Source organism: Nannobrachium achirus (genome assembly GCF_963921795.1).
Source record: "Nannobrachium achirus genome assembly, chromosome: 15".
NCBI classification, from domain to species: Eukaryota; Metazoa; Chordata; class Actinopteri; order Myctophiformes; family Myctophidae; genus Nannobrachium; species Nannobrachium achirus.
Window position 1 is genome coordinate 56,137,639 of NC_137822.1, and position 14,980 is coordinate 56,152,618.

Sequence of the window (14,980 nt, forward strand, 5' to 3'; positions counted from 1 at the left end):
ACAATATGTCAAATGTACACCCATTCGACATGGTGCGCGAGGAGGGGGTGTTTGAGAAACTGTTCCCGCATCTGGCAAAGCTAAAACGCCTTGCCACAGAGATGAAGACCAAGTACAGCTTTTTGGGAGGCCCCACCTTGTTTGAGAGCATGGCTACCATGGTGTACACATGCCTGGCCGAAGGCCGATTCAGTGCTCCAGAGCCTGTTGAGAAAATGTACGCTCAACTCAACTTGCTCACCAATGGCTCTAAGGAAAACTCTGCTCTGTCACTTGGCAAGATATGCCCCAATGTACACAGAAAGATTTTCGGGGGCTTGAGGCGGGGCACAGGAGACCAGAGCTTCAATTCTCTCAAGGTCTATGATCGGGATCTTGTCTCGCACCTGTTTGTCGACAAGTTCAAAGTCCATCGGCTCTTCCAAGCCTCCGCAACGTTCAACTATGTGATCACAAACACGGCTCCTCGCTACACCATAGAGCGGTACATGCTGTTCAACTTCACAGCACCCGGAGAGGGTAAGACATTTATAAACAAGCTTCTTATTCTCATGTTCCAGCTTGTGCCCACCTGCATCGAGACCCTGTCATCTTTCACACCACAGTCGTTCAAATACCACAAAATGCGTAGTTCGTGGACAGTCATGATTGAGGACACTCACAACACTGAAAAGAGTGTGCTAGGTGCTGACCGCGATTCCTGCAACATCCCCAATGTGTTCAAGCACCTGCTCGATGAGAGCGTTTTAGAGAGCAATGTAGTGTCCTTAAACCAGGCTAAGGGGACCCTAGAGACCACCAAAGTTATATCGGTGCATAACTGTGGCTTTATACAAACCACTAACTCACTGGATCAGACCAGCAATGCCTGGCTAGACAGGTGCCATTTGATGCTCTCCGAGTTCACGCCCAGCTCACAGCGAACATTGTCCTTCCAGGACATCACGGCGATAGTTGAGCAAGAAAAAATGGCGCAAATCGCAGCATGCTGCCTATTCAGACAGAACCTGGTGCAGTGCGTCCTCATGGTCTGCCTCCCAAACCTGGCACAATTCAGTGAATCCTTTGACAAGGCCCGAACCAGCTGCATACGCGTAATGAGGTCAAAGTTCATTCTGAATTGTGGCAGACGGGGCTTGGACAATCAGAGGATGCTAGGCATTGTCAATCAGATGGTGTTTGCCGAGGCTATGAAGCTAGCTTGCCACTTCGTCTATGACCTGTGGGTGCCTCCCTGGACACAGTTGACCGAGGGAATGTCAAGGTCTGGCGAGGAGTTCAGCGATACACGTTTCCTTGAAGAACTACAGAAGGCACGTATGATTGCCCTTGACAAGCTCTCAGACACACAGTGCTGGCTCGAGGTTTGTTCAGTCTTCAAGCTGTGCTCAGCGGCATGCCTCCCAGATGTGTTGCCTAGGGTCATCGACAATCAGGCTCACTTTTCCTGCCAGATTCTGGCCTATGTGTTGAAGCAAGTACACTTGCAGAGCTGTCTCGTTGCATCAAGAACCAAGTCCGGGGACTTTCAGGTAGCGGGTATCAACCAGATTTACTTCCCCAAGGAGGAGCTACCAGCTGCGTCAGTGGCCCATGAAACACTAGCACAGTGTGCCTTGTGCGCCTTTCCGCCTCGAACTCACAAGGGCGACATGAGGTCGCGAACTCTGTGCTCCTATGTCAAGGAAAAGAAGAACCAGGATGACGGGTACAGAAGGAAGATGCCATACAAGAGCCAGTTCAAGATTTCCTCCATTACCATGAGCCTTGAAGTGGTGTACGATCTGCTTGCCCTGTATGCTCCAGAGAGCCACCGGGGCTTCTGGGACAAGGTGGGCAAGGCCATGATTGAGGCTTACAACCGAGACCATGTGCATGAGGTCGGCGGGGGCTTCACCAACCGAATTGCAACTGGAGACAACGAAGGAGTCCCCCCACCGCCACCTCCAAAACTCCTTTTCACCCTGGACTTCACGGACGATCCCATTCAGAGTATGATCCTAGAAGGGACACAGGGGGTGAGGACGCTGAAGGAAATTCACTTCATGAAGAGCGGTGGTATGGCACAGCACCTCTACGAATGTTCGGCTCCGATATACTATGGTGGGGTGATCCACAAACACAACCCCGAAGAGAGCCGTGCTTATAATGCGGACCATATCAACGAGTCTCTTGTTGGCACTCTGGGCACCTTCCATGGTCCCAGACTCAATGTGTGCTCACCCGAATTTTCGATGGGTGTGCCCATCGTCAACCTAAGCTCATTCTGCAAAACCCGCACAGTTTACCACCAAGACATGATCACACTGACCTCAAATGAGGTGCCCCTGGATTACCACCCTCACTACAGTGTTCTGGAGGAGGACTGGGAATGGAAAGACGCCGTGGCAGTGATGAACAGCTTTAACCCAGACGAACAGTTCGCTGTGGAGAACCTGAAGGCAGACTATGCCACTACCATGGCATCGGTCAAACGGGGAGACAAGCTCTCGAACTGGGATTCTCTGGCGAGGAGGATGTTCAACGGTCAGACGGATGATAACCACGAACCGTCCTACCCATTTACTGCAGCCTCACCCCAATCTGGACGAGGTGGTTTCAGTGCTGAGCAAGTCGGTGAGAGAAGTGGCTCAAAGATTAGGACGTCCCTCACCGCACTCTCCCAGTCACAGACGGATGATGAACAAACGTTTGCCAGGGCCCAAAAACGTTGCAGTTCTTCTCCTCCGTCAGAGAACGAGTACACATCTGGTGTCCAGCACAGGAAGAAGTCTAGGAAGAGCTTCACCACACTCTCCCAGTCACAGACGGATGATGAACAAACGTTTGCCAGGGCCCAAAAACGTCGCAGTTCTTCTCTTCCGTCAGAGAACGAGTACACATCTGGTGTCCAGCACAGGAAGAAGTCTAGGAAGAGCTACCACCTCAATGAATCAAATGATCGATCCAGATGTTAACATTACAATGTGATCCACATTAACTTATTTATTTAATCTGACTTTTTTTTATTATTGTTGTTGTTGTTGTGCAATTGATTTTTGTTTTGGTTGCAGTACTACAAAAAAGAACACTCTCAAGAGCAAAGGTTGTTTTAGTTTCACATTACACAATAGTGAATAGCAATAGGCCATGAAGTAAATTATTATACATTATTATATGTATGATAATTCATTTGTACACAAACAAAAACAGTCTGTATATGGCCAGGCCGAGATTCCACTAGGAGTGCAGGGTGAAAGGTCAACCTGGGCCTCAATGTATAAACATGTGAAGGGAGTCAGGACATCTGGATTTCATCCAGAGTGCGTGCACACACGCGCACACACTGGTACAGCTCTCTCATCCCTATATGGTCAGGTCATGTTTAAGTTAACGCACACACCTCATGCACAAACTTAGAAGATAAACCCCCCACAATACACAACAGCCACTCCCAGTTTCACATTACACAATAGTGAATAGCAATAGGCAACTCCCACCGGCTATATAAACACTGATTCCAGAGTCTCTGTCGGTCGAAGACTGTTTAAGTGTCTATATACGTGTCAGCCAAATCCTGCCTGATCTGATGTGGGAGTTCTGGGAATGGAAAGACGCCATGGCAGTGATGAACAGCATTAACCCAGATGAAAACGTCACTGTGGATAACCTGAAGGCAGACTACGCCACTACCATGGCATCGGTGAAACGGGGAGACGAGCTCTCGAACTGGGATTCTCTGGCGAGGAGGATGTTCAACGGTCAGGCGGATGATAACCACGAGCAGTCCTACCCATTTACTGCAGCCTCGCCCCAATCTGGACGAGCTGCTTTCAGTGCTGAGCAAATCGGTGAGAGAAGTGGCTCAAAGATTAGGACGTCCCTCACCGCACACTCCCAGTCACAGCCGGATTATGAACTAACGTTTGCCGGGGCCCAAAGACGTCGCAGTTCTTCTCTTTCGTCAGAGAACGAGTACCCATCTGGTGTCCAGCACAGGAAGAAGTCTAGGAAGAGCTTCACCACACGCTCCCAGTCACAGTCGGATGATGAACAAACGTTTGCCGGGGCCCAAAGACTTCGGAGTTGTTCTCTGACAGAAGAGAACAAGTGCCCATCTGGTTTCCTGCACAGGAAGAGGTCTAGGAAGAGCTACCACCTCAATGAATGAAATGATCGATCCAGCTGTTAACATTAGAATGTGATCCACATTATTATTGTTGTTGTTGTGCAAATTGATTTTTGTTTTGTTTACAGTACTAGATAATAAACACTCTCAAGAGCAAGGGTTGTTTTTGTTTCACATTACACAATAGTGAATGAATAGCAATGGGCCACTCCCACAGGCTATATAAATATAGATTCCAGAGTCTCTGTCAGTTGAAGACCGTGGGATCCCAGACTACCCTGTTATATATATCAAAGCACAATAAAGATACACAAAACTGTTACTTGAAAAAGCGTTTTATTTATATCAAAACTTGATTTCATTCATAGTCCACAATAATGCGTTCCATCTCTTAATGGCACATCTTATGACAATATCAGTGTCTAGGGGGATCTTGTTTTCCCGTCTAAGTGACTTTATACATGTCAGCCAAATCCTCCCTGATCTTCTTTGGGAGTTCAGACTGCTCTAGACCTTGTTGAACAACTGCTAGCTTGCATAAAGTTAACAGACTAGGATTAAAGTCTAAGATGTACAAGCCAAGTTCATCTGCGGCAAAGAAACGATCTCCCACCACGTGCGAGCCACATGCGAGCCCAAAATCATCATCCAAACATGGGCCCTCCATCCCCTTTGGAGAAACCTTTTTACAGGAGAAGGTATTTGGATTGAATTTCCACATATCCTCATGGAATTTCTTATATATGGTCTGGCCATAGGCACAGAATTCGCTTCTCCAGTTCTCACCACCAAATATGTACAGCTCTCCATTGTAGGCAAAGGCTGAATGACCCCAGCGGTCTTCTGTAAGAGGCTGTGCAGAAGACCAACTGCTCCAGCAGTTGGTAAGGGTGTCAAACACTCTCATTTCCCCAAAGGCCGTGGGGTACTTAAAGCAATTGTGATACTTTCCCCCGAATACAAACATCTTTGTCCCGATGATGGTGGCAGAGTGACTTTCTGTAGCACGCACTGGAGTGCCTCTGGTGTTAACTAAAGACCAGACCATTGTGTCAGTGTTCAACGTGTGGAGGTCATTGGTAGCCTCATATCTGTAGGGGATGCGTCCTCCGTGTATATACATGACCTTCCCGAAGACACAGGCGGAGTGGTGGAGCCTCCCCTCCGGAGCAGCCCCAGAAACCTGAGGTTTGAACCATCTTTCGGTTTCGACATCATATGCATAAAGGTCATCATTCTGCCCTTCACCTCCCCAGAGGTATATAGTGTTGTCTATCAACACAACCGTGAAGCCCCATCGGATGGGGGGACTTTCTCCTCCCCCCCCCCTGGGTGTCTTTAGCGTTCTCCACTGCAAAGAATGTGTGCATAAGACATGTACAACAATGGGTTTCCATCCAAAGCGTTCCTCTCGGAAACAGTACAAGTCCTGACCCACTGCCACAGAAGTCCAAAGGGGTCTACAAAAGGGTTGTTTCCGCCGAAGCGCTGTCCAGCACGACATGGTACTGGAATCACAATGGTTGTGATTAGCCTGTGTTGCAGGATGAGACTTATTTTATTCCCTCAGGGAGGAGGCGGGTCTCTACGAATACCCAAGTCGTGTTAACTACTTGGGCTACTCATACCAAATGAGTTACTCGTTTTCCCCGTCTAAGTGTCTACATACATGTCAGCCAAATCCTTCCTGATCTGAGTTGGGAGCACAGACTGCTCTAGACCGTGTTGAACAACTGCTACCTTGCATAAAGTCAACAGACTAGGATTTAAGTCTAAGACGAACACGGCACCGGGTCTCGCGGGTTCGTCTGTGGCAAAGCAATGATCTCCCACCACGTGAAAGCTCATCGACTGTAGCCCATACCAACCATTGGGAGATGGGCCCTTTATTCCCTTTGGGGAAACCTTTTTCCAGGAGAAGGTGTTTGGATTGAATTTCCACATGTCCTCATGGACTTCTCTAGAGCCATTCAGTGCAATGTTCGTACCACCAAATATGTACAGCTCTCCCTTGTAGGCAAAGGCTGAATGATACCAGCGTTCTTTCGGAAGAGGCTGTGCAGAAGACCGACTGCTCCAGCAGTTGGTAAGCGTGTCGAACACTCTCATTTCATTGTTCCCAAGGGCCTCCGTGTGATTCATGTGCGGGAAGTAATTGTTATTCCTTCCCCCAAATACAAACATCTTTGTCCCGATGATGGTGGCAGAGTGACGTTCTGTGGCACGCACTGGAGTGCCTCTGGTGTTAACCAAAGACCAGACCATTGTGTCAGTGTTCAGCATGTGGACGTCACTGGTGGACTGGCGTCTGTGGTGGACGTATCCTCCGTGTACATACATGACCTTCCCCAAGACACAGGCGGAGTGGCCGGACCTCCTCTCCGGCACGGCCCCGGAAACCTGAGGTTTGGACCATCTTTTGGTTTTCACATCATATGCACGAAGGACCCCACGGAACGCATTCTCTTGCTCGTCATTCTCCTGTTGACCCCCCCAGAGGTATATAGTACTGTCTATCGACACAAGCGTGAAGCCCCATCCGATGGGGGCACTTCCTTCTCCTCCTCTTCTTCGGGTTGTCCCTTGGAGCTTTTCCCACTCCAAAGTCTCTGTGCGTAAGACATGCACATCGATGGGGAACAATCCATATCCGTCCTCTTGGAAACAGTACAAGTCCTCACCCACAGCCACAGAAGCACATAAGTCTCTAAAAAAGGGTTGTCGCCGCCGACTCGCTGTCCAGCACGACATGGTGCCGGAAACGCAGTGGTTGTGATAAGCCCGTGTTGCAGGACGAGACTTCTTTTTATCCCCTCGGGGAAGAGGCTGGTCCAGAGAGACAGCAGCTACCTTGAATGGTCAGTTACATAAGCATTGCATAACACTTGCGCATGAGTAGCCCAAGTCGTGTTAACTTGCTTGGGCCACCCATACCAAATGAGTTAGTTGTTTTCCCGTCTAAGTGTCTATATACATGTCAGCCAAATCCCGCCTGATCTGAGTTGGGAGTACAGACTGCTCTAGACCGTGTTGAACAACTGCTAGCTTGCATAAAGTAAACAGACTAGGATTTAAGTCTAAGACGAACAAGGCACCGGGTCTCCCGGGTTCATCTGCGGCAACGAAACGATCTCCCGCCACGTGCGAGCTCATCGACTGTAGCCCATAACCATTAGCACATGGGCCCTTTATTCCCTTTGGAGAAACCCTTTTCCAGGAGAAGGTATTTGGATTGAATTTCCACATATCCTCATGGACTTCTCTAGACTGATTCTCCCGAAAGTTCATACCACCAAATATGTACAGCTCTCCCTTGTAGGCAAAGGCCGAATGATTCCAGCGGTCTTTTGGAAGAGGCTGTGCAGAAGACCAACTGCTCCAGCAGTTGGTAAGTGTGTCAAACGCTCTCATTTCATTGGTCCCAAAGCCCTCCATGCTATTGCGGTCGGTGAAATAGTCATTCCTTCCCCCAAATACAAACATCTTTGTGCCGATAATAGTGGCGGAGTGACATGCTGTAGCACTCACTGGAGTGCCTCCGGTGTTAACTAAAGACCAGACCATTGTGTCAGTGTTCAACATGTGGATGTCATTGGTGGCGTCATATCTGTTGTGGATGTATCCTCCATGTATATACATGGCCTTCCCCAAAACACAGGCCGAGTGGTAGTACCTCCCCTCCGGCGCAGCCCCAGAAACCTCAGGTTTGAACCATCTGTCGGTTTTTACATGATATGCATGAAGGACCCCACAAAACACATTCTCTCGCTCATCATTCTCCTCTTTACCCCCCCAGAGGTATATGGTATCGTCTATCGACACAACCGTGAAGTCCCATCGGATGGGGGCACTTCCTCCTCCTCCTCTGGACGTCACTGGGATCTTTTCCCACTGCAAAGAATGTGTGTATAAGACATACACAACAATGGGGTCCCCTCCATATCGGTCCCCTTGGAAACAGTACAAGTCCTGACCCACTGCCACAGAAGTACAAAAGGGTCTAAAAAAGGGTTGTTCCCGCCTAAACGCTGTCCAGCACGACATGGCGCCGGAAACACAATGGTTGTGATAAGCCTGTGTTGCAGGCGGAGACCTATGCAGTCAAACTTCAAAGTTTTTTTCCAAAATGACGGCAATTTTGAAATTCACACCATGTGAAAACGGCCACTAATTTTGTGTTCCATCAGTTTTGGGGTCCTAAATTTGACGACAAAATACTTTTTTCAGAAAGTACTGGGAGAATACACATTTCCCCACAGTGAAAACGGCATACCGTGATTTTTACTTTTTTCGGACAAGCAGGTGCATGCAAGGAGCCAATATTAACAGTTAAAGCATTGTAATTGGGATTGAAAGCTTCACCTTGCATAAAGGGATTCAGTATTAGGCTAGAGAATCCATATTGCATTCGAATGTAGGCCTATAAACACAGAAGACAGAAGTCTATTTCTTTCTCCAGCCTACGGCTGCGGGTGCTGAGAAATACAATCTCTTGCAAGATCATTTCATGGTTCAAACTTATTTTATTCTATAGCCTATGTTTTGTCTGATTGGGACGCAATGCGCTCATTGGGCCTATGCTGTGATGAAAGTTGTAAGCTACCAACTCAAAGAGCTGCATCATTAGTTTTTGGGGCTTAATTTCGTACACCTGGTTGCTTATTTCCCTCACAAAGTCTGGCAACACGGACTTTCAGACCGCGACAATGGTTTAGTGAAACCGATGTATTTTATGGCTATGCCAGCATTTTTGCTCATGTGAAATACACCCAAAAAACAAAACTCCCCGCAAGTTGTAAATGATTATGCTAATTATTTTGCAGGAAAAATTCTGGAACTGTAGCAAAAACATGCCTTTATTTTATACCCTCAGGGAGGAGGCGGGTCCAGAGAGACAACGGCCCCTTGAATGGTCAGTTACATAAGCATTGCATAACACTTGGGTATGATTACCTGGACTACTCATACTAAATTGGTTATTTTTCTCTTAAAGTCACCTTGCACACTATATCAAAAGGACAATAAAGATACACAAAACATTCTGACAAAAAAAGTGTTTTTATTTATTTCAAAGCTTGTTTCATTCATTGTTCATAATAATGCATTCCAAAAACAATTCATTCTCCCTTTTCTAAACACACCAAGGGTGACCTAATAAACTATTTGAAAAGAATAAACTTGGAAAAAGAGGAAGAAAAACAAAAAAACAAACTTGGAGCATACTATTGTATTAATCCAGGACTACGCATATCATAGGGCCTTCTTCCTGTGCAGCACTAAACACACAGGAGTTTAGCTAGGGCATCTTTCAGCTGCCAGATGCCCAGCAAGTCATGTCCAGCCTCAAGGCACTCCTTCAGATTTGAGACATTTTGAGCACGGAGCCAGGATAGCGACTTCAGGGCCAAAAGGTGCCACTCCTCCCAGGCTTCCAACCTGGACCCATGGAGCCAGATCAAAGCCAAAACAGTGGTCCACACTTCGTGGTTCACCTGCGCAGGCATTGACTTTTCCATTTGGTACTTGCTCTTATCCAGCACTTCTTCCAGTGTTGGTGTTAAAATCCAAGAGCCACAGGCTGTCTGAAGGGATATCAGCCGGAGCAATTTATCTCTTTGCGACCGATAACTGTGAGCAGTCGATCCATCGGTCTGCATCCCGTCGACCGCACACCCGTCTCCTTGCGAACGATAACTGTGAGCAGTCGATCCGTAGGTCTGCAACCCGTCGACCTCATCCCCGTCCAACTCTATCTGAGTTGCTCTTGATGCTCCCCGGGACATACCACCACAACATGGAGCTGCATGGCTACCCGGCGCCGGAACGTTTCTGCGTAACAGTGGTCCCTGCACCATCTGACAGTTTCCTCTGTTGACAGCGATGAAGGCGGTGAAGGCACTGCTCACTCCTGATTCGATGCTGAGTTCCACCACCTTCTTCTTGACTTCAGCCACCTGCCCTCGCTCGCCTATCTGCTCCAGGGAGCGAATCAGGGTCCGAGCCCCCAACCTGTGGGCTGTCAGTTCGGTCTCGCCCTTTGCTGGTTTGAGACTGAAGTGGAGCTGGCACTCAAAAGGTTGGTCAGCCAGCCTGTACCTCACCTTCACACTGCCGTCACTGGCACTTGAACTCTCTCCAGTGAGCTGGGCATAAAGCAGTGACCTCTGACCCTGGAAAAGGGATGTGATGGGTGGAGACAGAGGTGTTACATACACCCCCACTGGCAGGTTCCACTCAAGGGAAATATCCACCACAACAGGCTGCAGGGCACAGCGAAGTGACTGCATCACTTTGGGTTGCATCCTCTCGGTTACTGTGATGAACTGGGCATGACCCCCTCCCTGCTTGGACATCCCATTGATGAGAGCTGAGCTGGCCCCTTCCCCGATCCCAAAAGTGAAGCACCTGTGAGAGCTGGCATTCTTCTTCACTAGCTCGATGACATCCTTGGTGTTCTGCACCTCACCGTCAGTGAAGACAAAGAGTTGTCTGGGGTGACCGGGAATGCAAGATTGCTCGTATATATGTCTGAGAGGCCGCAGGATTTCTGTTCCTCCCATATCGGCTTCCATCATCTCCACCTTCCTCCAAGCCTCCCCCATGGTGTTCTGGTTGTACTCCACGCTCTTGGGGAAGATGTGATTAAAGTGATTCCCAAAACCATAGATGTTAAAGTAGCAGCCCATGGGCAGACTTTTAAGGAGGAGCAGCAGAGTATCCCTGGCACTTCCGATGCGAGTATGGCCATGCCCGGTGGCCTGCATGCTTCCAGAACGATCCATTAGAAAGAGGAACTCCCCGCATGTAGTCAATGACGACATCACAGCTTTAGGGAACTCTGGGTACAAGCTCAGCATGACCACTGGGTCGCCCATCAGAGAGCCAGCTTCGACAGACTCCTGTCCCGCCTCCACTACAGCAGTGGGCCGGTGGGCGTCTTGATAATAAATCAACAGCTCCACGTCTCGGTCAAACTTATGTCCTGCAGCCAGGCTGACCGTGGCCTTGGTTTGCTCCCTGTTGAGGTACTGAAGAAGTTCCAGGGAACAGTTTGACTCAACTTTAGTGACGGGTCGTGGAGAACTCATTCGGGCCGAAAAGGACAGACTGTAGGGCGCTAGAAAAGCTGGGACGGAGGTCACCACCGGAGGCCGATGACCTTTCCATCTACCTTGAGGTTGGTAGCGGGGGTTAAGCACTGCAGGCAGACAGAACCTGAGACCACCGTCGGCCTCCAGAGCCAGCTCGGTGACGTATTGCAGCCTGATACAGGCACTCTCCCCTGGAGGCAGACTGCCCACGCTCAAAGAGAACACGTCGGGGCTCTGCTCGCTCTCCTCCAATAGGAAGGCCTGCTGGCCTGAGCTCAGTGCGTCATCATAGTCCTCCCGAGCCCTCTGTTTCTCCTTCACCTGGGCCACAACCTCTGACTGTCCGATCTTTGCACTGAAATGACAGACAGCAGCATCGCCAGGAAGAGGGAAGACAAAGATGGCCTCTATGGGGCTCTCCTCCTGGTTCTCATACTGCAGAAGGGAGGTCACTGTCGCCACATGATCCCTCACCTCAACCTCCACCTCAATGCCTTTCAGAGGAACCTGATCGTTACAGGAAGAAAGCAAACCTTCACAGATCGCCATAGTGTCTGTACCAGCAAGAAGAACCTAGAGGCTTAGAGCAGTGGAATATATAGGCTGAGCCAGAGCCTTTTGGAGGGAGGAGTTTCGATATTCAAATGGTACCCACCGTTGACCCAGCCCCTTTATGTCCCCCCCCCCTTGCCCAGCCCGGCGCATAGCCAAAATGTTAATGACTTTGACCATTGCTTTGTTTGGCCACAAGAAGGCACTGAAAAAGTACAAAAACTAAGCTACCCACGTGTAATGCTAAAAGTAGTTTTAGTTAGTATCACTTTAGTTAATATCACTACATTATAGAAATACTATGTTACAAGTATGAGTCCTAAATTCAAAATGCTGGCATGCCTACTTGAGTAAAAGTGCAAAAGTATTAGTATAAAAAAGTAGCACACAAAAAGGAAAAGCCACAGTATTTAGGCTAAATGTATTTAGGCCACATCAATTAAATTAAGTTCAAAGGAGCTTTATTGGCACTCAAAAACAGTTGAGAAGAGGTACAATGTATACAGTTGGAGGAGCACAGCATTAACAGATTAACAGTAGACGTTATCTCAGTTTAAAAAATAATCTGTGGGTGATGAATTAGCAGTTCTCATCACTACATTGACGTTGCTGTTAAAATGTCAAACCGTTATTTACCACACTGTTTTTCAATACTTTTCATGACAATCATGACATTTTGTGAGAAAACATACGTTTACATTGCCAAAACAAGTGTCAAAAGGCTTCATCACAGACAGATAGCCAGGATGTGGGGGTGCGGGCATTGACGCTGTGCAAGCTCTACTCTAATGAAAGTGCTAAGAATGTGGTTTGGAGAGAAATCAATGGTTACATAGCCTATGTTTTCACACATGGCCCCTCCCATTCCCCTTCTCTATCCATTCTTCAGTCCGTGTCTTAATGATTGCTGTCCAAACTCTACTGCTCTGATCATATTTCCTGTCACTCACATAGATTAGACCATGGGCTACCAAACCCTTAGCTGCAGGCCCAAAAGGGAACTTGTGTAAAGAGGTTGTTGCACTAACTTACTCGGACTACTCATACTAAAGGAGATTGTTTGTGTTAGCTGTACTAAATTGATATATTTATATATATATATATATATGTATATACACGCACACACATATATATATATTCAGATCATGCTGCGCTGTCCAATCTGTGGAAAAGCATTCTATGCCTTAAGGAGGCATCTGAACCAGAGCCACGGTGTCACTAACCTGCAGGAGCAGAGACATATTCTACGCGGGGCTGAGGGCCCAGCAGTGGTGCTCAGAAGGTGCCCCTGTCCCTTCCCCGGGTGCAGATATCGGGGCAAGCATCTCCACTCCCACTTAGAGGCCGTGCACTCTGTGAGAATGGCAGAAGGATTTTCATCGGCGTCCCAGGACATTCGCCGCATAATTGAACAGTCAACCAGCCTCCAGCCGCCAGTGGCCACCAACTATGAGCTCCAGGAGGGAGGTGGTGGCCAAGCTGTGGGCAACCAAGCTCCACCAGGGCCAGCACAGGTCCCACCTGCCCCTAAACAGAATTCACCGGCACCAGCACAGTTCGCACCAGCAGCACAGCCTCCACTGCCACCAACACGAGAGACGCCATTAGCCTAGACGTGATTAAGATCAAATTGTCGTTACGTTGTCAACGTTTAGTTGTTTTGTGCCCCAAATCAACCAGTGTTTATCTTGACATTTTTGTCATATCAAACGATAATAAAGACACACAAACATTTGTTAGGAGATTTTTATTTTTTTTATTTCAAAGCTTGCATTCATTCATACTGCCCCAGGCAGAGTGCAGTAATTACGTACAAGAATTATACTGAAGAATTATTGTTATTTGTTCTTGAACTAATTGTTCATCCCCCAATATCATATCAGGCAAACAATAGGCGAGAGAAATAATCCGGGGTGTCCGAAAACGTAGTTGCTGCAGGCTCTTCTTCATATTTCACAGTCAGAAATTGCATCTTTAACAAACCCGCAGATGCCAATATCAGTCCATCAAGTCCATCAGGCACGTCTGCTGAGTATGGTGAGTGGTTATTTGCACGGCTGCTGCCCTGCTGCTGCTGCTGCTGCTGCTGCTGCTGCTTTTCTAATTGTTCATCGTCAATGTTCAGCGTTGTGAAGGCAGTCAACGTATCCCTGGTGCTCTTCTTCTTCTTCTTCTTCTTTTTGGGGGCTTTGGTCAGATTAGCATTTTCTAAGAATTCTAAGGCTGTGGTCAGAACTTTGTACAACAGAGTCTCAATAGCTCCCCAGATGCTTTTCTCTTCATACACACACAGAGATTGCCTTTTGACACGTTCCGTTGTACTTTCGCCGAATGACAACCTTTCAGATCTGGTCACCATGTTCCACCAGCTCAGTCTAAAAATCACCTCGTCCCTTGAGCTGGCTGCACCCAAGCCGGCTTTTTTGAGACCTCGTCGCACAGCAGATGCAAATGCACCCAATCTCTTAAACATGGCCCTTTTGTACTTTTTGTCCTTGTATATCATCTCCACAACTGTTTGGAGCCCCGGGAAATGGGAGTACCCGATGCTCTGCTCTGTGGGTCCTTCAACAATATTCAGATACCATTCTACCTGCAGATGAATATTTGGTATGGTCCCCCCGGTGGTAATGATTCTCCTGACCAAGGAAGCCATGACAGGTTTAATTGTTTTTCCAAATTGGTCCCATTCACATTCATCAGTGCTCCAGATTACATCCTTTGGCCATTCACATTTATCGCTGCTGCGGGTGCTATGCTTTGAACATAATGGTAGTTCAGGACAAAAACTTTTTGGCGTGTGTGCAAGTTCAGATGAAAGAGCATGGACTAAGCTTTCACCCTTCTGGTCCCATTTGTGAGCCAAATTGCCATCCACATCAGCGTACTCAACGATGCGACTCGAGGTTTCCAGCACCACGTAATACATCAGGGAGGTCATAGCAGCCCAGACCTGTCCAGCTTCGAACATGGCCAGGGAGTACCTTCGGATCTCTTGCGTTACGGGGTAGCCAAATGAAATGGCCATGTTTTTCTCTTGTTTTGTGTCATTTCCTATCAAATACATTCGGAAATATATCACCCGATTGTCCTCTCCTTCCTCCCAGCTGGGGTTTTGGGCATCAAGCAAGCCTGCTTGCTCCAGATCTCTGCACAAGGCAGATGCGAAAACTCTGCAACTATTGGTCAAAGCTGAATTTAATGGAATGTATTCGGGAAATTCATCTGG

At 48.0% G+C, this 14,980-nt stretch overlaps 1 protein-coding gene across 1 annotated transcript; it reads right to left on the reverse strand.

Annotated features, from left to right (window-relative positions):
- Positions 1-9,384: 9,384 nt before the first annotated feature.
- Positions 9,385-11,748, reverse strand: LOC308299103 (von Willebrand factor A domain-containing protein 5A-like; the record flags this gene model as incomplete). Its single annotated transcript, XM_080742827.1, has 1 exon — positions 9,385-11,748. The coding sequence occupies one exon, from the start codon at positions 11,746-11,748 to the stop codon at positions 9,385-9,387; it is 2,364 nt and encodes a 787-aa protein (XP_080598953.1).
- Between the last annotated feature and the right edge of the window lie 3,232 nt (positions 11,749-14,980).